At 37.0% G+C, this 27,829-nt stretch overlaps 1 protein-coding gene across 9 annotated transcripts in view; it reads right to left on the bottom strand.

Moving 5' to 3' along the window:
- Window positions 1-1,432: 1,432 nt before the first annotated feature.
- Window positions 1,433-27,829, bottom strand: part of PDE1A (phosphodiesterase 1A) — a 350,907-nt gene continuing 324,510 nt past the window's right edge. For 5 of the 9 annotated variants that reach the window (XM_060302177.1, XM_060302173.1, XM_060302178.1 and 2 more), the window contains exons 15-17: window positions 6,023-6,057; window positions 5,801-5,923; window positions 5,064-5,594 (exon numbers count right to left, since the gene is read on the bottom strand). In XM_060302177.1, the coding sequence (XP_060158160.1) occupies window positions 5,804-5,923; window positions 6,023-6,057 (155 nt within the window). In that variant the 3' untranslated portion in view covers window positions 5,064-5,594; window positions 5,801-5,803. The other 4 variants (XR_009564587.1, XM_060302174.1, XM_060302179.1 and 1 more) reach the window with 4 other exon arrangements.

The raw sequence follows: 27,829 nt of genomic DNA, 5'->3' as shown, positions 1-27,829 counted from the left end.
GTAATGCAGTAGTAAGACTGTAATAAGAACTAAATAATTGAATCTTTAATTATCAGAGATAAAAAGGTATCAGCTTGAGATGCAAAGGAAGCTCTCCAACCATCACAACTGGTAAGGAAATAACCTAGAAATTTATTAATGTTACTAAAGGACAAATAGCCCCCAAAAGAGCTTTAAATATACATGTTGGTCCATACATGGGATTTGTATCTTAAGTATTTGGAATTCCCTCCAAAGAAATTGCATGTATGTAACGTGGGACATCATTAGGTGCTTGTTTCTTGACTCTAAAATGTTATGTTTTCATTGTAGTTTAAGGCTTGTACTAAAGGATGGATAAACTTTGTGATATTTAGGAAAGCAATTAAACAGAAGATACAAGGCTTAACGTAGCTTCCAAAGGAAATATGTGTTTTATACCTACATTAAACAAAATTAAAATGTGGCTTTTGAAAGCTTTTTGATGTTAGGTGAAAACTTATCATGGAATCACATTTAAAGTAAAAAGTTCAGTTAAGTGTCATGTATCTGCTGACTAGATAAATTTCTACATTTTCATCAGATGCTTTAGCATCACAGAGACACAGCCTGAGAGGTGACACATATTGTACCGATTACTCTTAATTCAGTTAATTAAAACTCTCTAGGTCTTCACCTTGACTTGACACTCTTTGCTTCTTTATTATTCTCTGGTATTACCTTATTCACATTGTCCTTCTTCACAGAGCTGTCCTTTCCACTGTGCTTCTGTCCCATCCTACACAGATGTAGTAGAAAGAAAAAGAGGTCTTTGGTATCAGCATTCTAGGACCAATTCCAGTCTGGAATCTGCTGCTTGAGACCCACATGGCTTTAGACAAGGCTCTTTCTCTGAGACTTCGTTTCCTTACTCATATTGATACCCACTTTGCTGGATTATTGAGGATTAGGGATAATATTTGTTAAGTGTTTACCTGGAGCCTGTACATAGAAAATAGGCAATGAATATGAGCTTTTGTTTATTATTTGTTACTGAAACATCAACTCATGTGCCACCCATTCCAAGAAGTCTTCTTGGAAGCCCTGAAGATGGAGGCAGGTTTTACCTCCTTTAATACCCGGAGGTGCATTTTACTTGCATGTGGTTACTTTCACATGTGGCATTTTAGTTATTCATGTGTATAGATTATCTCCTTTATAAAATAGGAAATTTCTAGAGGAAAGATTCAGGTTTCCAGAATCCTATATGTGCCATGCATCTAGCCAGGAGTATGCAAATAATAGGTGCAATAATAAATGCTCAGTGAACATTTCTTTCATAGAGCAAAAATCACTTTCTGATTGAACTCATATCAACTTTCAAGATGGTGTACTTCTGGTTTTCCCTGATTTTGCCAACTTTTCAATGCCCCACCAAATTGAATTACATCAGGCACCAAATGGTTCATGATATTTTCCCTCAAGTATGATTTATTTAACAATAATATACAATAGGAAATACAGAGAATTACAGCAGAATAAAAACACAAGAATTGTAGCTTGTCATGTTAAAAATTAAATAAAAGAGATACCAGATAAATAAAGAGGCATATGAAATTGTTAGATATATGTTGAGTAGCTGAGGATACAAATGCAAAGCAGGCCATTTAAGGCTCAGCAGCCGAATTCATCCATCCTTCTCTTTAGGATGGATTCAACACTGATGTTGGCAGAAGGGATGGGCACTGGTACCCTTTGCTCTGACTTCCCGCTAATTAACATGAGTTAGTGCCTGTCTTAGAGAGAGGAAGGAAGGAATAAGGAAGATACAAAGGAGAGCAGGAGAGAAGGGAGGGGAAGGAGTAAAAGAGGGAGTGACGAGGGAGATTGGGGGAAAAAAGTGCATCAATAGCGTGACAACTCTTCTGAAGAGATGGAGCGAGTTTTCTCCACTCCCCTGGAAGTTCCGTCACAGCGCTTTATAAATTACATAACCTGGAAAATTAGGTTAAACCCCATATACAGAAAATAATGACTTCATTATATTCCTCTATTTTTTTTAGTAATAGTCTATATATCTTAAAGTATTAATAGGAACAAAGTGGACATGTTTCTTATGACAATTAAGAAGCAGTGTTTCAATTTATTTCTCTGTTGAGAGACTCTATAGCTTTGCTGAGAGACACCTGGCTCAAATAGGAACAATAGTAATTAGACTTCCCTGACAGTCATATTCTAATCTTAAATGCAGAATATTTTCTAGCTTGTAAATAGCTACCTTAAAAAAGACATTAAAAGCAGTAGTTGCAGTTTCTCCATAAATAGAAATAAGAAATCCATTGTAGGACAAAAAGTCACCATGATGTACGTATCTATAAATTTCCCCCAACACATCATTATAGATCAATCTTTACTGCTTACATTTAAAATATCAATTGCATTATAATGTCTATGATACAATTCAATTATTTAGCTGTGTTCTACATATGCTTCAGGTGAAACAAAATCTAAGGGACTTATTCACAGAACATTTAAAAGCATCTTATACACAGTCTATGCACAAATATATCTTAAATTAAAATGCATACCTAATATGCATATAGAATATGGCTTACACATGAAAAGAGATCTAAGTTGTGAGTTATAAAATCCCACTACTTAGACTTAAAAGCTTGTGATTGCATCCATTTCTAAAATATTGCTTAGCATTGTGGAACCCAGGGAAGAAGCATGTGCAACAGAAAACTCATTAGGATGGACAACCCACCTTCACTTTATTCTTTAATTGATGGCTACTCTTAATTTTTTCCACCCAATTCTACCATTCACAAAGACGTATTCGCTTAGTCTCACAATCATTGAAGAGTTTGTACAGTGAAAAGTTACAACACCTACTTGTGCTTGACCTTTCTTGTCAGCTAATAACAAATAAATGTAGCTCTTCAGTTTGGAGCAAAGGCAAGGCTCTGCACATGCTCAGGCAAAACATGACAAGGAAGCAGAGTCTCCAAGGGTTGCAGTTTGTTTCTGTGTGGTAAAATTATAAACTCACGTCAAATAACATTATCTGTACAGAAAAGTGTGGGATTCCATTTTCATAGACATTTTTGAATACACACACAGACACGCACACACACACACTTCTTGTCACTTATCCCTTGGCCTGTGATATATTTTGTTACATCCTGACGGGATCAACACCCCAGAAGGCAGATTCCATTCTCAGTTCTAGTGTCTGTCTCCAACAATGGCTGGAGGTTCTTGTCATCTTGGATCGTAGGTAATGTGTGACTTGCATTGTGATGACGCCCATGTAGGTGATGCATTAGTGCTTTGAAATCACAGGGATGGAGGCAGGCTGGTCCACTGCTTTCAGGGGCAGGTTTCACTGTGGTTTCCCAGCTTGAGAGCTACAATGAAGTGTTCATCAGGTCACAGAGCCAGGGCTCTGATGCTCCATTGTTGTTATAGGGCTTCAACCACAGCTTCTGAGCAGCCCCGGCTCTCACTTTGTTCCCATGTATTTAAAATAACAAGGACAATCTAAATAGCCTCAGAGCTGCAAAAAATATTTTTCTATAATTTTGTTTTTGCTTTCCTTTTACTTAACATCTTGAAAAATTTACTGTAGTTACAGCACTCTGTATAAAACAAAGCAAGAAAGTCAAATTTTAAAATGCCTCATCTTCTGCACACATATTGCACAGTTGCCTATGCAGTAACTGGGTTCAAACTGATGAAAAATTAAAACTGTCCAACTTTTTGTCTTAAAAATTTCTCTGGCTTGATTGAAGAAGGCCAAATTCTGGAGGAAGAGCAATGGCAGAAGCACTGGCCAAAATCTCTGGTAGCAACTTTGAGTGTATTTATTTGGCTAGAATTACTAGTTCAGAATTTATGTTCTTCTCTTATATGAGTCCATAAAATGGACTGTTTCCAAGTGTGTGTTGAAAGAGGAGAATATAGGTTTGTGGAAAATTGAGGATTTAGGATATTTTAGTGCTGTTCTCATTATCCTGAAATAAAATCCAAATGAAAATGAAGATCATGTTTTAGTCATATATAGGCATCAATCACTGAATGGCAATTCATGTTGGGCTTCATATAGCTTGTAAAAATAAGAGATTTATCAGTAGATAATAGATATTCTTTAAATCAGTTGGAATTCTTCCTGTCTCTTCTTTGTGTGCGTGCGTGCGAGCATGCGTGCATGCGTGCATGTGTGTATTTATGTATCTTTAAAGTTTGGATGGAGGGTATGCAGAAAAATTGCTGTAGCTAATATGAGACAATATCTTTAAATTGTTTAATACAGAGCTGGTTTTTAAAATTTCCATCAACTTTGTGGCTTGATTTCTATTTACAATTCCTATGTAAAATAGTAATCACAGTCACTAACTCTGGAATTGTTGATAAGACTAAATGAGATAATACATATGAGATGTTCATCACAGTGCCTGACACTGATAGTTGCTATTAATGAAACTATTATTATTAATTAAAGAGTCTTACAACTAACTCAAGAATACTGAGAAATGAATCATCTTAAAAGCTAATCACAAAAAAAAAAAAAAAAAGCTAATCACATTTTAACTGTGTCATATCTAAAACAACATTTAAGGAGTTACTGATAGTATATCAAAGGCTTGACGTGGTACCTGCAGCATTTTCTCTTGTCCCTACCATCAAGGTAAAGATAGCAGGACTCATTTTTATATATTTTTTAAGGAGATACTAAGACATTTCTACTATAAGAAACACATTCCTCCCTTCTAACTCCCTTCTAACTGCCTGCACCTTCTCTGTTGGTCCAAGACAGTAGTTCTCAAATTTAGTGTACAGAAATAGCAGTAGAGTGAATTATTAAAAATTCAGATTCCTAAGGCATTACTCCCAGAGTTGGTAATTTGGTAGATCAAAGGTGAGCCCTAGAAGCTGATTTTTTTTTTAAACATCTTTATTGGAGTATAATTGCTTTACAATGGTGTATTAGCTTCTGCTGTATAACAAAGTGAATCAGCTATACATATACATATATCCCCATATATCCTCCCTCTTGGGTCTCCCTCCCACCCTCCCTATCCCACCCCTCTAGGTGGGCACAAAGCACCGAGCTGATCTCCCTGTGCTATGCAGCTGCTTCCCACTAGCTATCTATTTTACATTTGGTAGTGTATATATGTCCATGCCTCTCTCTCACTTCATCCCAGCTTACCCTTCCCCCTCCCTGGATCCTCAAGTCCATTCTCTAGTAGGTCTGTGTCTTTATTCCCGTCTTGCCCCTAGGTTCTTCATGACCATTTTTTTTTTTAAGATTCCATAGATATGTGTTAGCATACGGTATTTGTTTTTCTCTTTCTGACTTACTTCACTCTGCATGACAGTCTCTAGGTCCATCCACCTCACTACAAATAACTCAATTTCGTTTCTTTTTATGGCTGTGTAATATTCCATTGTATATATGTGCCACATCTTCTTTATCCATTCATCTGTTGATGGACACTTAGGTTGTAGAAGCTGAATTTTTAAAAAGGGAATCATTGATGCAAATGTCCACGGATTTTAGCAAATATTGATGTTGTTTCATAATATGTACTTGCTTTGTTATTATCACTCAGTGTAAACATTCATATTTCCTACATGATGTAGAAAAGGAAATTGGTATAAAACATTCATATTTCTTTTATGGAATAGTGGAAGAAACCAGGATTAAACCTCCCCATAGGATATAGCTTATTATTTTTAAAGGACTAAAAGGCCTCAGTAAATATAATTTTTATGGATGAATAAGTCAAGAATCCTTTGAAAAGGTAAATTTAAAAGTTAAATATTTAAAGCTTACCTGTTAATGTTTTGCTCCAGAAAACAGAGATTTAAAAGAAGAATCCAGGAGGACATTTAAGTAAGATAACTTTGTTTCTAATGATATTTTACAAACCATCCACTTCAGAAATAAATTTCTCATCTAAAAAATAAAATTACCTCTCATGTTTAAAATGACAGAAGCCTTTAAGGTGTTTCAAACCTATGAATGTGTCTCAGCATGTTTTTCTTCGGCACTTACTAGATCTTCTGAATTCTTATGAAGATCAGGCTCACCTAAAAAATAAGCAAACAAATAACAAATAAACAAAAACAAAATAGGTCTGAGGAAAAAAACCTAATAAGGTCAGGAAACTAAAGCAATTAGGAAAATGTTGAAGACTGGATTTTACAATGGATCTGTGGCACATTTCTCCAAAGATACCAAACACTTTCTCTTCAGCTTGTGGATTTATAGAGTATAACAAATCATCTTCTGGTGGTTATACAAATTTGTAAAGTTGCAATTTAATCTGGGAATACAGAAATGAAACAGATGAAACATGTTTAAATATGCTTTAAATCAAACATAAAAATTATGAATGTTTTCCCCAAATATTTTTAATTGAAACAAATTCTTTTAAACAAACCCTCTGATGTTCAGTGTCTTTTATCACACATTGCTTAGTTGCTATGAATTTAAAACAAATGAGTACAAGAGAATGTAATGTTTAAGATAAGTCATCATCTGCCAAAACAAACTATTGGAATTTATCATCTTAGAATCACTCAGCTTCTATATAAACCTTGAAAAAAATTAGCATGGAAAATGTTCCAACATTTCTAGAGAGGTTGCAGAGAATCTATCAAAAATAGAAACGTAAAGCAAAATGTACAGATAAAAGAGTCTTATTATATAAGAAAGTTAAAAAATGAGCAGAAATTAATTTTTGAGTCAATTATGATGCCTATATATGACTATATATGACTATATGACTTGCTATTTCAGAAAACAGTCATATATGATAGAATGTTCTCTCCATCTGAAATTTGATTGAAAATATACTAACAATTAAACTTTGCACCAACTGATTTTGAGATCATTTCTCCAACAATTATATAATTATAAAATTAGTGAACATATAGAACTTAGGGAGTATTATCACAAAGCAAAATTATTTTGTCCCTTACTTTCTCTTTAAAATATATTCAGTGGGAGAAACTTATCTTCTGTCCCAAGTTCAATCTTTCAGAGAGTATCAGGACTTTTCCAGTCATTCTTAGTTAATAAAAACATCGTGTGATAACATTAAAATGCCAGTGTCTTAGGTCTGGTCACATATAATACACATCAATCTTAAAACAAAGATAAAACTTCTTCCCAACCTTGGGTTTGTTGCAGAGCTTAGAAAGGGTGGTGATGGGGGGGGGCATGATTGATGTTTCTTTCATTTCCTGTTTGCCCTCCCTCAACTGGCTACCTTGGACTCCTGAGCTGGAGCAAGGGAGAGAAGAAGGCTAAGAAGAACAGCAAAGTTCCTCTATGACTAGTACTACTGTAGAATGGCTTTGCACTCACTAGACCAGGCAGGTGTTCAGAGCTGACTCTATTCTGTAAGCACATTCATGGGCTCTCCAGGGACCTCTTGCCAAGACCATGGCTGGAGACTTAGCACAACCTTGGTATGGACATATGAAACTCTGGTTCCTTTACAATGTCCACAGCCCCTGGAAATTTGTTGGTACATCTCCAGCTTCTGTCTCCTGAGGTCCAATCATGCTTACAAATACAGGTAGGTTACATTTGGTTCACATGGAACATTCACTAGGCCTTTATTCCTATAAATTACTTGAGAAAAGGCTGAAACCTATACAGCTTCCTCTTCTTCAGCTTATCTGTCACCTTCTAACCTTTTAGACCTCTCACGTAGGAACTAAATTTCATTCCCAATATCCTCCTAACTTCAAGCTCTCCAAGGGTGAAGCTATCTTCCTTTGATCTGAGGCGAAGAGGGAAGCATTTCTACATCTTTCCCAATAGCAGAGAACTCACTAAAGAAATCTTCTTCACAAATTCTATTCTAACCATCAACAACCTGGCCCTTTCAATTGTTTGAATTGGGTGAAGGTTATAAGCATCCTATTATTGACTTTTGGATCTTCTGTGAAATTTCTGCTTCCCAAGTCAATTTGTTTCTGACATTTCTGACATATAGTCTTGGCTTATACTTCTGATTTAATATCGTGTTACTTATAACTAGATTATAACAGAACAAAATAGACTAGAATAGAATGTAACAGAGTGGAAAAAACAGATTGAATTAAAAAGAAAGGAATATAAGTAATTAACTAATTCTCTGTTTCTCAAAAATTTTGAGAATCTTTTACAATGGACAAAGAACACTGAGCTTTACCAATAATCGAATGCTCTTACTTCTAGTGGATAAAGAACTCACCAATAACAAAACAGTGGAAGAGGAGCAAAATGGCAAATGGTTAAAATGCAGCAATTACAAAAAAAAAATCCCTAAATGTTACGTAGACTACATCCAAGAGTAATTCCATACATGCAATTAGAAAAGTAGCAACTTAAAACTATGACCAATTCAAGACAAGATTTTTGAAGCACTGGAAAAAAAAATATTCCTTGAAACTATAAAATTCCAGGTGTTTTCAGGGGCAGGTATACAACATTGCCAATCAATCGCGTGGCAGCCAGAATGCTTAGGAAAATACTGAATTAGCAAATTCAAATCACATTACTTTTAGTTAATAAATCTTTAGTTGTAGAAGCCTTTACAACTAACTTGGATTACTTGGAAGTAACCCTTAGGCTTTCATAAAAAAGGGTTACTTGGAAGGGTTACTTGAAAGTAACGCTTAGGCTTTCATAAAAAAAGAAAGCCATATCATTCTGACAGAAAAGAAGAACTGATTTGCATTTTTCAATTCATTACAGATCGTCTTAGATAATCTTCATGACCCAAGAGTGATCTGTGTAAAAGACCTTGAGAAGCATCCCTAAAATCCAAGGTTCCAAACATTTTTGAATCAGAGTCCTCTCTTTTAGTTTGATGAAACGAATGACCTCCTTAAAGTAAAAGTCATAAATAAATGAAATGAAATACATGGGATTACAAGGGACTTCATTTTTATTAAAATACAATTATCAACATCTTTAAGTAATTCTTAACATGTGATACAGTAATATATGTGCTTCTTTACCAATGAGTTAAATAACAAGGTCTAGCTGCAGGTCTATCAGCTGAGTAATTTTGAAATAATATCAAATAATACTTCAAGGTATCCCCATGAATTTAAATATCTTATGAAAATATTGATGATTTCTATTGGTGACAAACACAAATACCCCAAGTGTTACTCTGTGCATTTTTGCCTGCAAATGAAGGAAATCCTAAATTTTAGTTAAAGGTTAGTAAAAAAATCACTCTCCAAGTGTACAGGCTCTATCTATATAACCTGGGTTAAAATCTTTGATCTAGTCTAACTTTATTTTATGGGTAAGAAACAGGCCCAGAATAATCAAGTGATTTACTTCAGTGTAGATCACAAATAGATAACCTGAAGTAAAAATTATTGGCTTTTAAGTCACTATTATGTCAACAAGATCCATAAATTGACCTAGGAATTTCATTTTACTGAAGAGATTTGCAAGTTCCCGTACATAGGAAGCTACACCTTAGGAATGAATGCAATGGGTTTGTTCAAAGCAGGTGCATAGAAGTTTGGTTGATAGCCAGGAAAAAGGCAGTGAAAGTAAGGAAACTTGGATAATTCTGTTCATCTCAAAGAGCTTTTAGGTGTTCATCTAACTGTTGAAATTTGAAAAAAGTAATTTGTAAAATGATGGAAATATGGTTTTTGCTTTATAAACACAGTGTAAAATCAGAAGGGTGCAAGGAGGGGATAGAGGTCATAGGAGGGACAGATCTACACAAATAAACAAAAATCCTTTAAATTTAGCTAATCTAAATCTTAGCCTGCAATTTGAGCTCACTATTATTGTATTAGAATCATAATATGTTAGCTTTGTAGATGATATAAATAATACTTGCAGGGAATAATGTAAGGCACATGATCAGCTGGGTATTAGAGACTCCAGTTGTCCAGTTAGGTCTTGTTGAACTAGTATTTAAAAAATAACCTGCTAGGATAAATTATTATACAATTGAAAATATATCAGTAATAACACTTTGTGAACAACTGCTAGGTGGTGGGCACTATTTTAAGTGCTTCACTTATCTTAATTACCTGAATCTTCGCGGCAAAGTGTAGAAACTGATATGTAGGTTGAGTCATCTGACCAAGGTTTCAAGGCTGTCTAGTGGCTGAATCTCTCTGACAAAGTCCAACCGGAATCTTGCCCTCCATTTCCCAAACTACAATTATTTGCATACCACCTTTACCATTTCTGCCATATCTATACGCCATTTATTCTATTAGTTACTAATATTTTTCTTTACACAGACTTTAAATCTATTCTCTTTTCAAAGATTAGTTTTGTCCTGAATAGTAATATCCAAGATATAACAGATTTGATGTGCTTGTTGTGTTTTCCTAACATGTAGAATTCATAATTAGCAAAAAGATAATTTCTTCTATAAACACAATAATTGATTTAATTTAATGGTTTATATTTGCCCTCATACATTTCTCACTTATCTGACCCAACAATCCCTGCATGGAGTAGTAAAACTATCACCATAATTTCCATTTTAGAAATGAGGAACACATGGTCAGAAGGAATGACTGACTACTCCACGGCACCATGGCCTGGGAGAGTGTGGGAGACAGACCCCCATATTATCCCTTAAAAAATACTCCAGTTAATTTTCCATATTTAGCAGAAGCAGCAAATAGTGTTTGAAAAATACTTGGCAAAAATTGGTTTGTGTAGTCCTTTCAGCAGAAATACTAGTTCTGCGTTATGCTGCATTATCATTTCTTCATAAGAAAAACATTACCTTTGCTATGTATAGCAGTATTTCCTCATGCAGGCAGATCTGTCTAGGTTGATTCAGTTCTATTTTTGGTCCATTTATGTAGCTTATGTTGCCAATAACTAGAAAGAATTGATGATCTAGGATTGAAAGTTATAGTTACTGGAGAAACGTAATGTGGGATAAATCGGAGCTTCTGATTCTAAACGGTGTTTAGACATCTGTATAATATGATTTGCCTTGTAGGTTGGGAATAAGAAATCTTCACATCAGGAGAAAATACTCCTCATTTAAATGCCTCTCGAGAGGAAAGTGTTGTGTATTTTCGGCCTGAGGATAAATTTTGCTGTGTGCATGAAGGTAACAGTAAGCAAAGGAAGGAGTGAACACTAAATACCAAGAGAGATGAGAAGAAAAAAAGAGGTGAGGCTGCTGAAGAAAAATTCCACCTCTTTCCAAATGTGCTAGTTTCAACCCTGTAAAGTTAGAGGAAGTAATGTCTTATTTCATAAAGTGTTATATAAGATACAAATCAAGAAAAGGCTAAATTATTTTTCTTTGTCTTTTATAAGCAAAAAAATACATAAAGAGTACTAATTTTAGGTAATCTAAACTAGTTTTAAAAGTTAAAACTTGGAAAAAAATTGTAAAATGATAGAAACACTTTGGCTTTGCTTTTAGTATTCTAGTTAATTGGGTTTTCTATTTAAAGCTAGATTAAGAAAAAAAAATTTCAATTGCTTTTAGTAAAAATGTTTAAACATGTCAATATGTAAACCTACTTTTGTGCCTAAATGGAGAATACTGAACATAACTGAACTTGTTTTAATGATAGATAATCCTGCAAAAAAACCTGAGGGTTATTGTTCTAAACATAAGCCATTAATTCTCACTCTCCTATACATGTAGAATAGAGTATCATTCATATTTAGTGGCTCTAGGTAACTACTAAAAAGATCAATTCTTGATTTTACTGCTTTGTCACCAATTCTACTCAATTTGAAAGTTAAAAAAATCGCTGAAAGTTCTACTTTCAATGTGAGATTTTATAACATAATGCTACTACTATCAGAAAATTATTTCTCAAATTGCTCAATTTTAATAATGTCAGAAAGAAAAATCAATGAGGCATGTACATGATATATCTTCCCACTTATCCACAATCTCTGGCCTACAATTTTCCATAAGGTTCTGAGCTCTTGTGTTTTAAAATGGATCCAAACGTGGACGTGAAGAAGGTGTGATCAGATTTTAAACTGTAGGTCTTCACACAAAACCTTTAAAAAGGATACAATTACATAAACAACTTTAAATTTCAAATTCTTATTATAATCTGTCTACATGTATTTTAACATGAATAGGCTGTTACATATTGATTTATTAAATCATAAGTGATCTGTTAGATACAGATTAATGAGTAAAAATTGCAAAGTTTATTACTATTAATAATATTAGCAGCAACAGCAAAAACAGTAGTTAATATTAAGGGAATAGTTACCATGTGCCAAGAACTATGCCAGGTGCTTCTTATATTTTATCATTTAATCCTGCCAACAATTTCTATTGCCCGAGATCACATACCATCTAAGGAGCAGAGCTGAGCCTTCAACCTCAATGTACTAACCTGAATAGTTTGGTCACCCAGTACTAACTCCCTGACCCACAGGGGCAAGTTTCTATTGGATCTGAAAGAGTGAAAGCATTCTGTGTTGCCTGGAGACGTGCAATTGCAAAGATTCAAGTTGAAAAAACATGGCATTTTTAATCTTCATGTTCTGACAAGCTACTAAAATTCAAACTTCAGTTTTTCAGAGAAGAATGAGTAGTTTGATAGCAAGCAGCCCTCCCTACAAAACAAAACTCACTTTTTACTATTACTTCCTGTAGTAACACTTGCAGTAGAAGACAGGCTAAGAAAGACTCAAATCCCAAGACCCACACAGGCCTATACTCAGGAGGATTTCAAAGTGAAGGGCTGCAAGAAGGACCCAGACGTTCTCTTGCCATGTTCTCATACCATGGAGAAGAAATAATAGAAATTTCTGACTCCAGGAATAATGAGAAGTTATTCAATTTAAAATCCAGCATAAATATATGACTGAGGTAAATATCTATGTTTAAAAAAATCAAAAGGTGTAAATGTGAAAACTCCACCATCTTTTTTTTTTTTTTTTTTTGCGGTACGCGGGCCTCTCACAGGCTCCGGACAGGCAGGCTCAGTGGCCATGGCTCACGGGCCCAGCCGCTCCGCGGCATGTGGGATCTTCCCGGACCGGGGCACGAACCCATGTCCGCTGCATTGGCAGGCAGACTCTCAACCACTGCGCCACCAGGGAAGCCCTCCACCATCATTTTTGTCTCGATTTCTGACTAGCCATCCTGTAATACCAGAGCCAACCAACCACTCTAGACCTTAGGGATCGCAAACTGCACACATTGTTTACCTTGCATATTCATGCATAGCAAGAGCAATGAATTGCTTCTACTCTAAGATGGCAAACATCACAAATTACTAATTTTTTAGTGTTTATGATCAAATTCTTCAGTGGAGAGAGCACTTTTTTTTTGGTATGAGTTTCCATCTAGGGAAGATGAGAGAAGAAAGAATCAGGAAAGTATGTCTGCTTTGAATTTGTTCATCATTTTCCCCTTGGATACAAAAACCACTTACAATCTTCATCAAGTGGAATACATAATTTTCAGCAAGTAGGTACTTACTACAGAAAAAAGATTCATAAAATATTGGGGGCATGAATAATCCAAAATTCTAGGAGGCTTTAGATGCCCCTGATGATATTCTATACATATTGTTTGACAAATGCATAAACTAAATTGACTTGGTGATACCAAATTCCCAAACAATTAATTGTTTTTTCCATCTTATTCAGCTTTAGTCACCAAATCTTAGAGGGCTTAGTTGGTAACTCATTAATTAAGGTCTAAGAATCAGCCAAAATAGAAATCAATCTCACATAATCATCTATCCTTTAACCTGGAATGAGAAAGACTAGTGTTCTTACAAAATGCCTTCCATGCTATTTTTTCTCTCCTATGTACATGTTCCTGTCTGACTTAGGCTGGTTATGCTGAGGGGCTATTTTGAAGAAACGTGTGGAGAGAGCCTTATCTACTTATAGTTGTTGAAGTTAGTAGTGGAATAAATTGCTTCTCTTGGTCATGTATGCAATACTCCTACTACAGTACTCCTTTATAAATTGCAAATCCATGCTTTAAAATAAAAGCACTTTAAGCAATTAGTCACAAAGCACTTTACTGATCTACAACATTTAGCCACGGTTGTGGGAGCAGTGCTATCTCTAATCTATAATGGCTAATACAACAGGATTATTCTCATGATGAACTCATTTAAAATAAATTGTAAGTGCTCTACTATCTCTACATCGAAGAAAACATCAAAACTATTGCCTTGAGACGGCAGGGAAGATGGCGGAGAGTAAGACGTGGAGATCACCTTCCTCCCCACAGATACATCAGAAATACATCTACACGTGGAACAACTCCTACAGAACACCTACTGAACGCTGGCAGAAGACCTCAGACCTCTGAAAAGGCAAGAAACTCCCCACGTACCTGGGTAGGGCAAAAGAAAAAAGAATAAACAGAGACAAAAGAATAGGGACGGGACCTGCACCAGTGGGAGGGAGCTGTGAAGGAGGAAAGGTTTCCACACACTAGGAAGCCCCTTCGTGGGCGGAGACTGCAGGTGGCGGAGGGGGTAAGCTTCGCAGCCATGGAGGAGAGCGCAGAAACAGGGGTGTGGAGGGCAAAGCGGAGAGATTCCTGCACAGAGGATCGGTGCCAACCGGCACTCACCAGCCAGAGAGGCTCGTCTGCTCACCCGCCGGGGTGAGCGGGTCTGGGAGAGGAGGCTCAGGCTTCGGAGGTCTGAGCGCCAAGAGAGGACTGGGGTTGGCTGAGTGAACACAGCCTGCAGCGGGTTAGTGCACCATGGCTAGCCTGGAGGGAGTCCGGGGAAAAGTCTGGACCTGCCGAAGAGGCAAGAGACTTTTTCTTCCCTCTTTGCTTCCTGGTGCATGAGGAGAGAGGATTAAGAGCGCTGCTTAAAGGAGCTCCAGAGATGGGCGCAAGCCGCGGCTAACAGCGCAGACCCCAGAGACAGGCATGAGACGCTAAGGCTGCTGCTGCCACCACCAAGAAGCCTGTGTGCGAGCACAGGTCACTATCCACACCTCCCTTCCGGGGAGCCTGTGCAGCCCGCCACTGCCAGGGTCCCGGGATCCAGGGACAACTTCCCCAGGAAAACGCACGGCGCGCCTCAGGCTGGTGCAACGTCACGTTGGCCTCTGCCGCCGCAGGCTCGCCCCGTATCGTGCCCCTCCCTCCCCCCGGCCTGAGTGAGCCAGAGCCCCCGAAGCAGCGGCTCATTTAACCCCGTCCTGTCTGAGCGAAGAACAGACGCCCTCCAGCGACCTAAGCACAGAGGCGGAGCCAAATCCAAAGCTGAGCCCCGGGAGCTGTGCGAACAAAGAAGAGAAAGGGAAATCTCTCCCAGCAGCCTCAGGAGCAGTGGATTAAATCTCCACAATCAACTTGATGTACCCTGCATCTTTGGAATACCTGAATAGGCAACGAATCATCCCACACTGAGGAGGTGGACTTTGAGACCAGGATTTATTTTTTTTCCCCCTTTTCCTCTTTTTGTGAGTGTGTATGTGTATTCTTCTGTGTGAGTTTTTGTCTGTATAGCTTTGCTTTCACCATTTGTCCTAGGGCTCTATCCATCTGTTTTTTGTTTTTTATTAACTTAAAAAAATTTTTTTTTCTTAATAATTATTATTTACTTTAATAAATTTATTTTATCTTACTTTCTTTTCTTTTCTTTCTCTCTTTTTCTCTCTCTCTCTCTCTCTCTTTCTTTCTTTCTTTCTACTTTTTCTCCCTTTTATTCTGAGTCGTGTGAATGAAAGGTTCTTGGTACTACAGCCAGGAGCCAGTGCTGTGCCTCTGAGGTGGGAGAGCCAACTTCAGGACACTGATTCACAAGAGACCTCCCGGCTCCACGTAATATCAAACGGCGAAAATCTCCCAGAAATCTCCATCTCAACACCAACACCCAGCTTCACTCAACGACCAGCAAGCTACAATGCTAGACACCCTATCCCAAACAACTAGCAAGACAGGAACACAACCCCACCCATTAGCAGAGAGCTGCCTAAAGTCATAGTAAGTCCACAGGCACCCCAAAACACACCACCAGACGTGGACCTGTCCACTAGAAAGACAAGATCCAGCCTCATCCACCAGAAAACAGGCACTAGTCCCCTCCACCAGGAAGCCTACACAACCCACTGAACCAACTTTAGCCACTGGGGACAGACACCAAAGACAACGGGAACTACGAAACTACAGCCTGCAAAAAGGAGATCCCAAACACAGTAAGATAAGCAAAATGAGAAGACAGAAAAACACACAGCAGATGAAGCAGCAAGATAAAACCCACCAGACCTAACAAATGACGAGGAAATAGGCAGTCTACCTGAAAAAGAATTCAGAATAATGATAGTAAAGATGATCCAAAATCTTGGAAATGGAATAGAGAAAATGCAAGAAACATTTAACAAGGACCTAGAAGAACTAAAGATAAAACAAGCAATGATGAACAACACAATAAATGAAATTAAAAATACTCTAGAAGGGATCAATAGCAGAATAACTGAGGCAGAAGAACGGATAAGTGACCTGGAAGATAAAATAGTGGAAATAACTACTGCAGAACAGAATAAAGAAAAAAGAATGAAAAGAACTGAGGACAGTCTCAGAGACTTCTAGGACAACATTAAACACACCAACAGTTGAAATATAGGGGTTCCAGAAGAAGAAGAGAAAAAGAAAGGGACTGAGAAAATATTTGAAGAGATTAGAGTTGAAAACTTCCCTAATATGGGAAAGGAAATAGTTAAGTCCAGGAAGCACAGAGAGTCCCATACAGGGTAAATCCAAGGTGAAACACGCCAAGACACATATTAATTAAACTGTCAAAAATTAAATACAAAGAAAACATATTAAAAGCAGCAAGGGAAAAACAACAAATAACACACAAGGGAATTCCCATAAGGTTAAGAGATGATCTTTCAGCAGAAACTCTGCAAGCCAGAAGGGACTGGCAGGACATATTTAAAGTGATGAAGGAGAAAAACCTACAACCAAGATTACTCTACCCAGCAAGGATCTCATTCAGATTTGATGGAGAAATTAAAACCTTTACAGACAAGAAAAAGCTGAGAGTTCAGCACCACCAAACCAGCTTTACAACAAACGCTAAAGGACCTTCTCTAGGCAAGAAACACAAGAGAAGGAAAAGACCTACAATAACAAACCCAAAACAATTAAGAAAATGGGAATAGAAACATACATATTGATAATTACCTTAAATGTAAATGGATTAAATGCTCCCACCAAAAGACACAGACTGGCTGAATGTATACAAAAACAAGACCCATACATATGTTGTCTACAAGAGACCCACTTCAGAACTAGAGACACATACAGACTGCAAGTAAGGGGATGGAAAAAGATATTCCATGCAAATGGAAACCAAAAGAAAGCTGGAGTAGCAATTCTCATATCAGACAAAATAGACTTTAAAATAAAGACTATTAGAAGAGACAAAGAAGGACACTACATAATGATCAAGGGATCGATCCAAGAAGATATAACAATTGTAAATATTTATGCACCCAACATAGGAGCACCTCAATACATAAGGCAAATACTAACAGCCATAAAAGGGGAAATCAACAGTAACACATTCATATTAGGGGACTTGAACACCCCACTTTCACCAATGGACAGATTATCCAAAATGAAAATAAATAAGGAAACACAAGCTTTAAATGATACATTAAAAAAGATGGACTTAATTGATATTTATAGGACATTCCATCCGAAAACAACAGAATACACATTTTTCTCTAGTGCTCGTGGAAGATTCTCCAGGAAGGATCATATCTTGGGTCACAAATCAAGCCTTGGTAAATTTAAGAAAATTGAAATTGTATCAAGTATCTTTTCCGACCACAACGCTATGAGACTACATATCAATTACAGGAAAATATCTGTAAAAAATACAAACACATGGAGGCTAAACAATACACTACTTAATAACGAAGTGATCACTGAAGAAACCAAAGAGGAAATCAAAAAATACCTAGAAACAAATGAAAATGGAGACACAACAACCCAAAACCTATGGGATGCAGCATAAGCAGTTCTAAGAGGGAAGTTTATAGCAATACAATCCTACCTTAAGAAACAGGAAACATCTCGAATAAACAACCTAACCTTGCACCTAAAGCAATTAGAAAAAGAAGAACAAAAAAACCCCCAAAGTTATCAGAAGGAAAGAAATCATAAAGATCAGATCAGAAATAAATGAAAAAGAAATGAAGGAAATGATAGCAAAGATCAATAAAACTAAAAGCTGGTTCTTTGAGAAGATAAACGAAATTGATAAACCACTAGCCAGACTCATCAAGAAAAAAAGGGAGAAGACTCAAATCAATAGAATTAGAAATAAAAAAGGAGAAGTAACAACTGACACTGCAGAAATACAAAAGATCATGAGAGATTACTACCAGCAACTCTATGCCAATAAAATGGACAACCTGGAAGAAATGGACAAATTCTTAGAAATGCACAACCTGCCAAGACTGATTCAGGAAGAAACAGAAAATATGAACAGACCAATCACAAGCACTGAAATTGAAACTGTGATTAAAAATCTCCCAACAAACAAAAGCCCAGGACCAGATGGCTTCACAGGCGAATTATATCAAACATTTAGAGAAGAGCTAACACCTATCCTTCTCAAACTCTTCCAAAATATAGCAGAGGGAGGAACACTCCCAAACTCATTCTACGAGGCCACCATCACCCTGATACCAAAACCAAACAAAGATGTCACAAAGAAAGAAAACTACAGGCCAATATCACTGATGAACATAGATGCAAAAATCCTCAACAAAATACTAGCAAACAGAATCCAACAGCACAGTAAGAGAATCATACACCATGATCAGGTGGGGTTTATTCCAGGAATGCAAGGATTCTTCAATATACGCAAATCAATGTGATACACCATATAAACAAATTGAAGGAGAAAAACCATATGGTCATCTCAATAGATGCAGAGACAGCTTTTGACAAAATTCAACGCCCATTTATGATAAAAACCTTGCAGAAAGTAGGCATAGAGGGAACTTTCGTCAACATAATAAAGGCCATATATGACAAACCCACAACCAACATCGTCCTCAATGGTGAAAAACTGAAAGCATTTCTACTAAGATCAGGAACAAGACAAGGTTGCCCACTCTCACCACTCTTATTCAACATAGGTTTGGAAGTTTTAGCCATAGCAATCAGAGAAGAAAAGGAAATAAAAGGAATCCAAATCCAAAAAGAAGAAGTAAAGCTGTCACTGTTTGCAGATGACATGATACTATACATAAAGAATCCTAACGATGCTACCAGAAAACTACTAGAACTAACCAATGAATCTGGTAAAGTAGCAGGATACAAAATTAATGCACAGAAATCTCTGGCATACCTATACACTAATGATGAAAAATCTCAAAGTGAAATCAAGAAAACACTCCCATTTACCATTGCAACAAAAAGAATAAAATATCTAGGAATAAACCTACCTAAGGAGACAAAAGACCTCTATGCAGAAAATTATAAGACACTGATGAAAGAAATTAAAGATGATACAAAGAGATGGAGAGATATACCATGTTCTTAGATTGGAAGAATCAACATTGTGAAAATGACTCTACTACCCAAAGCAATCTACAGATTCAATGCAATCCCTATCAAACTACCACTGGCATTTTTCACAGAACTAGAACAAAAAAATTTCACAATTTGTATGGAAACACAAAAGACCCCGAATAGCCTAAGAAATATTGAGAGCGAAAAACGGAGCTGGAGGAATCAGGCTCCCTGACTTCAGACTATACTACAAAGCTATAGTAATGAAGACAGTATGGTACTGGCACAAAAACAGAAATATAGATCAATGCAACAGGATAGAAAGCCCAGAGATAAACCCATGAACATATGGTCACCTTATCTTTGATAAAGGAGGCAGGAATGTACAGTAGAGAAAGGACAGCCTCTTCAATAAGTGGTGCTGGGAAAACTGGACAGGTACATGTAAAAATATGAGAGTAGAACACTCCCTAACACCATACACAAAAATAAGCTCAAAATGGATTAATGACCTAAATGTAAGGCCAGAAACTATCAAACTCTTAGAGGAAAACATAGGCAGAACACTCTATGACATAAATCACAGCAAGATCCTTTTTGACCCACCTCCTAAAGAAATGGAAATAAAAATAAACAAATGGGACCTAATGAAACTTCAAAGCTTTTGCACAGCAAAGGAAACCATAAACAAGACCAAAAGACAACCCTCAGAATGGAGAAAATATTTGCAAATGAAGCAACTGACAAAGGATTAATCTCCAAAATTTATAAGCAGCTCATGTAGCTCAATAACATCAATAACAAAAAAACAAACAACCCAATCCAAAAATGGGCAGAAGACCTAAATAGACATTTCTCCAAAGAAGATATACAGACTGCCAACAAACACATGAAAGAATGCTCAACATCATTAATCATTAGAGAAATGCAAATCAAAACTACAATGAGATATCTCACACCAGTCAGAATGGCCATCATCAAAAAATCTAGAAACAATAAATGCTGGAGAGGGTGTGGAGAAAAGGGAACACTCTTGCACTGCTGGTGGGAATGTGATTTGGTAGAGCCACTATGGAGAACCTTATGGAGGTTCCTTAAAAAACTACAAAAACAACTACCATATGACCCAGCAATCCCACTATTGGCCATATACCCTGAGAAAACCATAATTCAAAAAGAGTCATGTACCAAAATGTTCATTGTAGCTCTATTTACAATAGCCAGAAGATGGAAACAACCTAAGTGTCCATCATCGGATGAATGGATAAAGAAGATGTGGCACATATATACAATGGAATATTTCTCAGCTATAAAAAGAAACGAAATTGAGATACTTGTAGTGAGGTGGATGGACCTAGTGTCTGTCATACAGAGTGAATTAAGTCAGAAAGAGAAAGACAAATACCGTATGCTAACACATATATGGAATCTAAGAAATAAAAAAATGTCATGAAGAACCTAGGGATAAGGCAGGAATAAAGACACAGACGTACTAAAGAATGGAGTTGAAGATATGGGGAGGGGGAAGGGTAAGCTGTGACAAAGTGAGAGAATTGTATGGACATATATACACTACCAAATGTAAAATAGATAGCTAGTAGGAAGCAGCCACATAGCACAGGGAGATCAGCTCAGTGCTTTGTGACCACCTAGAGGGGTGGGATAGGGAGGGTGGGAGGGAGGGAGACAAAAGAGGGAAGAGATATGGAAACATATGTATATGTATAACTGATTCATTTTGTTATAAAGCAGAAACTAACACACCATTGTAAAGCAATTATACTCCAATAAAGATGTAAAAAAAAAAAAAAACTATTGCCTTATTTTTGTTGAACTTGTTTTATTTGATGAGATTTCTATTTCTTACTGATGACTCTGGGTTTTCTGTAACCAACAGACCTGCACAGAAGCTTAGTCCAGATGGAAGGATGATATGGAAACATAGACCCCTTCTGAAAGAATCCCATGTCCAGAGTAATGAGATAATATTATTGTGTGGGTTCTTGTGCTGAACTTCTCTCTTAACCTTCACAAAAGTTTCCTGATACAAATCACAATTAGTCCAAGTCCTCCAAGATCATTCACTACAAGTTGTTTTGCTAAAAAATTAGCCTAGGCTGGGTTTTGAAGAATGATATAGAAATAAAGTTTGAGCATCAGATTCTTGAAGGTTTTCATCATTTTCCCTAGAGGGCTTATATACTAACCCTCACCTGAAGAGATTTCTTGGATCACTTTTCCTTTCCCCTTCATTTTTCATAATTTCTTCGGAGGAATTAAATATATCTAAGAAAGGTCAAAGACTTCAGCTATAAACATTTTTTGCATGATTTCTGGGAATTTCCTAGATTCCTATAGTTAACAAGGGAAAATTATGTTAGGCAAAGTATGAACAACAGTCCTAGAAGGAGTAAACTCAGGAATGAAAAGTTTGGGCTGTATAGAAGGCCTAAATCTAGGCATACTTTTGGGGATAATAACTACGATGGTAAAATATTCTTTTGGGAAAGAAGTGAATTGCCACAAACCAAGTTTGCTGGATTAGCTAAAATTTATTCTTTTTGAGAGCATTTAGGTCTGCAGAATACTCTTTTTTAGAATTGTTCTCTTTTCCTAAAGGGTTCTATGCCAAGAAAAAGTAAAGGCAAGTATCTTAAGTGGCAGAGTCCTCAACAGAAAGTATTTAGATAAAGGTGGTTCATTTCAGCTCTATAAATTGGGTAACTCTACCAGATATCCAGAATAAGCCAATTCCATTCCTTCATTCACTCATGCAGAAAATTGTATGGATCCGAGAGATATTTGGGAGATACACTCTATAGGCTATCTTGATGGATTAAGCTAAGAATGAAAGTTGATAGAAGAGTTACGATCAATTTACCGTACAGCAATTCACTCAGTTGATTGATGGAATTGATCCACTGCATATTTTCTCATGAGCTAAGCATAAACTCATATCAAAATTTTTATGAGCAGGTACTGTTTTTCCATAGTATATTTCTTTAAGGAAGCCTTCTATAAGATCTCCATATAGTTTGGAGACATATATGTGAGTGCAGGAGAATAATAAGAATTATAGTAGAAAACACTAAATTCTAAAAACTTGACAAGTATTTACTCATTTAATTCTCACAACAGTTATTTTTATGATCCTCACTTTAGAAATCAGCAAACTGAAACAGATTAAATAACTTGTTTGATTACATAGCAAATAAGTGATGGGAACAGGATCAAATGAGATAGTCCATTTCCAGGGTTCTATACTCTACTATGCAGCCTTCTTGGGTGTAATTTAATACCTGCTATGTTTTTTTTTGTCTTTCCTCAGTATAATTATCTGCCTTATCTTTGAAATTACATCTGATTGGTAAATTATAGCCTTTTTTTTTTCCTGAAGGCAGAGCCAGAGAATAAGAATAAATAAACTTCTTTGTGAAAATACATTCTTCAATATTAGACACCAGCCAGTCTCAGCTAATTAATTATTGGGGTGTTCCTACTAGTCTAGTACCATAACCATTAGGTCAACTATTAGGGGATCACAGTAAAGAAGGGGTAGAAGAGCAATTCTCAAAAAAATAAACTTTTCAGGAGGAAAATACCTTGGCTAACCTTAAACTGAATTATACATTGGAAAAGTCATTCTCAAATCTCACAAAAAAACAATATATTAAGCCATTTTTCCCCTGTTGTTCACACTTACTAAAATATAGACATTTTTTCAAAGATATCTGTCCCGTAAAACTTTTATAAATCATTTTTAATGGCAGAAAATTATTAAAGCATTTGCTCAGCAAGACAATGGTAGAATTAATATAAAAGATAAATTTAGTTTATGAAAGTCACATTACCTTTTTGGTGTTTTGGAAAGGGGATATCCAAAGTGAAAATGTATGGATAAACTTTATTGCAGAAATGACAAAATTAGGGATTAGCTGCTCAAAGAAAATTTATTGACACTCACCATGTTAGTAAAGAGAAATACTACAAAATGCCACTTAAACAGATATTTCAAAACATAAAGATGCTGATGTTGTCATAGCAGCTGAGCCAGGTCAACCAAGGAATTTGTAGCTGTTACTTATGTGGTTTGTGACACCAATTAAACAATCTGCAGAAATGGATCCCCTTTCTCTCACAGGGCCCCATAGATTTCCAGCAAGTAGACTGAAATCTCCAGGTCTTTTGGTCAAATTAGAGCTGTTACCATGCATGAGGTTTTACTTAAAGATGTTTACTGATCAGGAAAACTTAACATTTCTGTGAACTGGTTTTTGCTTCTGAAAAAAAAAGGTACTTGATTTCAAGAACTGTAGATATCATTTTAGGCCAATTGTTAGGCTTTTGTTTTGTTGAATGGATTAAATTTGAGGCCAGAACTAAATTGCTCTGTGCAGCTGAAGGGATTTTAGAGGCAGAGAGAGGAAAGAGAGGAGGAGAGACCTTAAGTCAAGAGAAATGAAAGATTAGAGGTTTTGGAGCGAGAACAGAGGTGAGTGGTGACAAATGATGATTTAAATTTTGCTCTGAAGCATAATGTTAAGACAATAAATCTTCCAATGTACTTGGAACTGAGTTTATTATTGGGGGAAACTGACAAAGTCTTGAACCTAGCTGAGTGTGAGCAATGTGAAGGACTCAGTCAAATTCTGGGTACAAAGTCTAGTTACACTTGCTGGAGGAGAGTAGGACCTGAAAGGGAGAACTGTCTCAAAGAGCTGTTCCCTACCTCATGCCCCAACTCTTCAGTCTTCCTCTGCCCCCATCATCTCTGCTCAACAGTGCAGCATCCTGTCCACAACTCGCTTCCCCATCACCAGCTTCTTCATTCCCCAAATATCCACTGTCACACTCCTTACCCCAGAGTTTTCAGAGGTGACAAAACTCCTGTGAGCTCTTATACTTATTTATTGCAGTTTATTGCAAAGTAGAATTAGAGCTAGGGACCAGGTTTTGGGTGCCTGAAAATGTAGCAAGTGCAGGCATTGAAGAAAGCGAGGAGCTTTGGGGGAATGTCCCCCACATTTAGTTTTCTCTTTTGTCATTTATCTGTAGATTTATTTTAGATCTTTTAGCTAACAAAAAAAAATATGGTACAATATAGTGGGTAATACCATTTCATTTATATGAACTCACCATTAAAATGAGACTTCCCTAGAATCAAGTCAACTCTCCCCTACTCAACACTGACAGAGCTCTTACCCAGCCATGAGCAGGAACCATCAAAGATCTAAAGCTGAACATCCCATGAGTTCAGCTCTCAAAAAAATCTACAGGCATTTGTTTTGCACCCAGTAGGCCTGTGTAAATGTTTTTGGAATGATCTCATTAGTAGTTCTCAATATTTTGTCAGACTCTGTAGTTTTAGCATGTGTAACACATTCTGATTGTGATATCTCATCATATGCAATGGTTCTCATTGGGTGGAGGATGGTGCCCATCTCCAAAGGGAAATGTCAGAATCTTAAGGCATGTGTAATTGCAATCATTTTCTAAATCTCCCCCAATCCCACTCCTATACCAACACTGATTTTGGTACACCCCTTCTGAATACATTTTTCTCTTCCCATTCTGGGACTTGCAAGGCAGAACATAAGTATTCCAACTGCAGTACGAATAAGATGGCTATGCTTATTATGTAAGTGATAGGCTTCTTGGAGAAGGCATTTTAATGGAGTTTTGGAAGATAGGTAGGATTTTAGTAAGCAAAGTGCAGGAGGGGGTGCAAGAAGTGCATTCCATGAGGAGGAAAGAACAAGGATAAGGGTAGAGAGAAAGTCCACTGACTTTTCCAGGAGAAGGTAAATGTTCCAGGGTAGAGACATGTGACCGAAGACAGATATTTTAAGGGACAGCATCATCAAGGTACGTACTGCTGTTTTCTGAGTACAGTTGGCCAGGGTGAAGCTGGCTCAGATCCTAATCTGTACTTGGCTTGTCTTGACCATGAGCTGATCAAGTTTCCTGCTCTCCCTTTCATGTCCTCTGCATTCATTTAAACGCACAGAAGTGTTCTATTTTTTTTTTTGTTGTTGTTGTTGTTGTTGTACGCGGGCCTCTCACTGTTGTGGCCTCTCCCGTTGCTGAGCACAGGCTCCGGACGCGCAGGCTCAGCGGCCATGGCTCATGGGTCCAGCCGCTCCGCGGCATGTGGGATCTTCCCGGACCGAGGCACGAACCCGTGTCCCCTGCATCGGCAGGCGGACTCTCAACCACGGCGTCACCAGGGAAGCCCAGAAGTGTTCTATTTTTGACCTAATTCTGTGAACTAGAGATAAGCCATGCCGAACGTTTAAAAAATAATGTATTCCCGATGATGCTAATATGCTTACAGGGTTGAAAACTATTGAGCAATACCTTTACAATAAATGAGCGAGTGAATGAATGAATAACACACAAGCACATACTCATTGTGTGAACTGTCACTTAAGCTCTTCTAGGGTTAAGCGACTTTGGTGAATGCCACCTCTTAGAACTTTATAATTCTGATCTTCCAAATGTTCCATTCCATCAAATGCATATTTCTGCTCTACTGCACTAATAATATAATGTAGATTGCTAGCTGAAGAGACTAAATTAGAAATAGGAACAATACAATAAATATATAATAGAATATATAATTTAATATATAATTTAATTTACTAATAATTTAAAATATGATTTAAAATAATTTAAAATATGATTATTTATTTTAAAAATTAGTAGCAAGATCTCATTTAAACTGTTAACTTACATTTTTGAACCATAATTAGAAAATGAGTGAGCTCTAGTGAAAATAAGTGAGCTCTAGTTTTTATCTCTGAAAGGCTTTGCTTCTCTGTTTGATTACTTGTCTCTTCTGAAATATAAAAGTATGCAAATATTTTCTCAAAACTATGCTTAAACTATCCTGGGAGTTTAGGAGTTATAACATAAAATGCATTATGTTTGGGGACTTCCCTGGTGGCACAGTGGTTAAGAGTCCGTCTGCCAATGCAGGGGACATGGGTTCGATTCCTGGTCTGGGGAGATCCCACATGCCACGGAGCAGCTGGGCCCGTGTGCCACAACTACTGAGCCTGTGCTCTACAGCCTGTGAGCCACAACTACTGAGCCCATGCGCCAGGACTACTGAAGCCCACGTGCCTGGAGCCCGTGCTCCACAATGGGAGAAGCCACGCAATGAGAAGCCTGCGCACGGCAACAAAGAGTGGCCCCTGTTTGCTGCAACTAAAGAGAGTCTGCGTGCAGCAACAAAAGAGCCAATGCAGCCAAAAAAATTAATAAGTAAATAAATGCATTATGTTTTATTAAAAGATAATGGAAAGGAGTAACTAAATATTTTGTGAAAAAATATTTATAAACATAACCTTTTAAAGTAATTCAATACAAAGTAACATGGCATGTTTTTGTTCTTTTCAAAAAATCTATTTTTATTTTCTCTAAGCAACAGACGTAAGAGTGAGGTGCACTATTAGGGACTAATAGGGACTGCTGCCAAATAAAGCAAAAAAAGTCTAGCAAAGCTCTAGGAGATCAGAGTGCAGAGTGATACAGGTCTGTGGGAGTGAAAGTACTGCTGTGTAACTGGTTTGGGTGTGATGCTTGGGCTAAAAATTTATTCTTCCCGGGCAGTTTATCATCTTTCAGCTCTAAAGACGATTTACTGAGGAAGCCTCTCTAAGTGTCCTAAGGGTTTTGGGAATAGAGTCTGAAGCCCCTCAGCCTTGTTTCCTGATGACGCCCAAAGACACGGATCCAGGTTTCCCCCAGAGAAGCAAAGGAGGAAGAGAAGGGTGACATTCAGATGGGATTACTCCTGATTGCTCCAGTGGTAACTCTCTCACACCATGTTGAAACCAAAAGGAGGAATCAGCCCGATTTAAATAGTGGAACTTTCAAAACGGACAGAACAATCTGTGGGAGTCAGTGTGTGTGTGTGTGTGTGAGACAACAGTTTCTTACATTTGTCCCTAAAGTTCCCTAAGTTAGACATTGAGTGAAAATGAGAATAAATTGGCTATTTGTTATAGCACTCAATTTTTAAAAGAGGCCTTTAGGATCCTGTAAGTATTTTCTTAGAAAAAAATAGTTTAACTGAATTAAAGTTCCTAAACATGTCTTAAGATTGCCCTGGACCTTGGTAGAAAACAGAGAAGGTTGTCTCATTTTTTTTTATCTTTAAAACAGATTTCTCTATGATCAAAAATGTCAGTTTCCCTCTGAAACATTTTTAAAAATATTAACCACCCTGAAAAACCTCAAAGAACTTAAAGTTATTTCAATTTGTATCACATGATTCAGTTAGCTTTAAATCATTCAAATTAAAAGAAAAATGAACTTTCAATCTTTTTTTTCTTGCAAAGTAGTAAAAA

This window comes from Globicephala melas, chromosome 7, assembly GCF_963455315.2.
Source record: "Globicephala melas chromosome 7, mGloMel1.2, whole genome shotgun sequence".
In the NCBI taxonomy this organism is placed as follows: domain Eukaryota; kingdom Metazoa; phylum Chordata; class Mammalia; order Artiodactyla; family Delphinidae; genus Globicephala; species Globicephala melas.
Note: the sequence above shows the minus strand (reverse complement) of the source record. Positions and strands in the feature narration are given on the sequence as shown.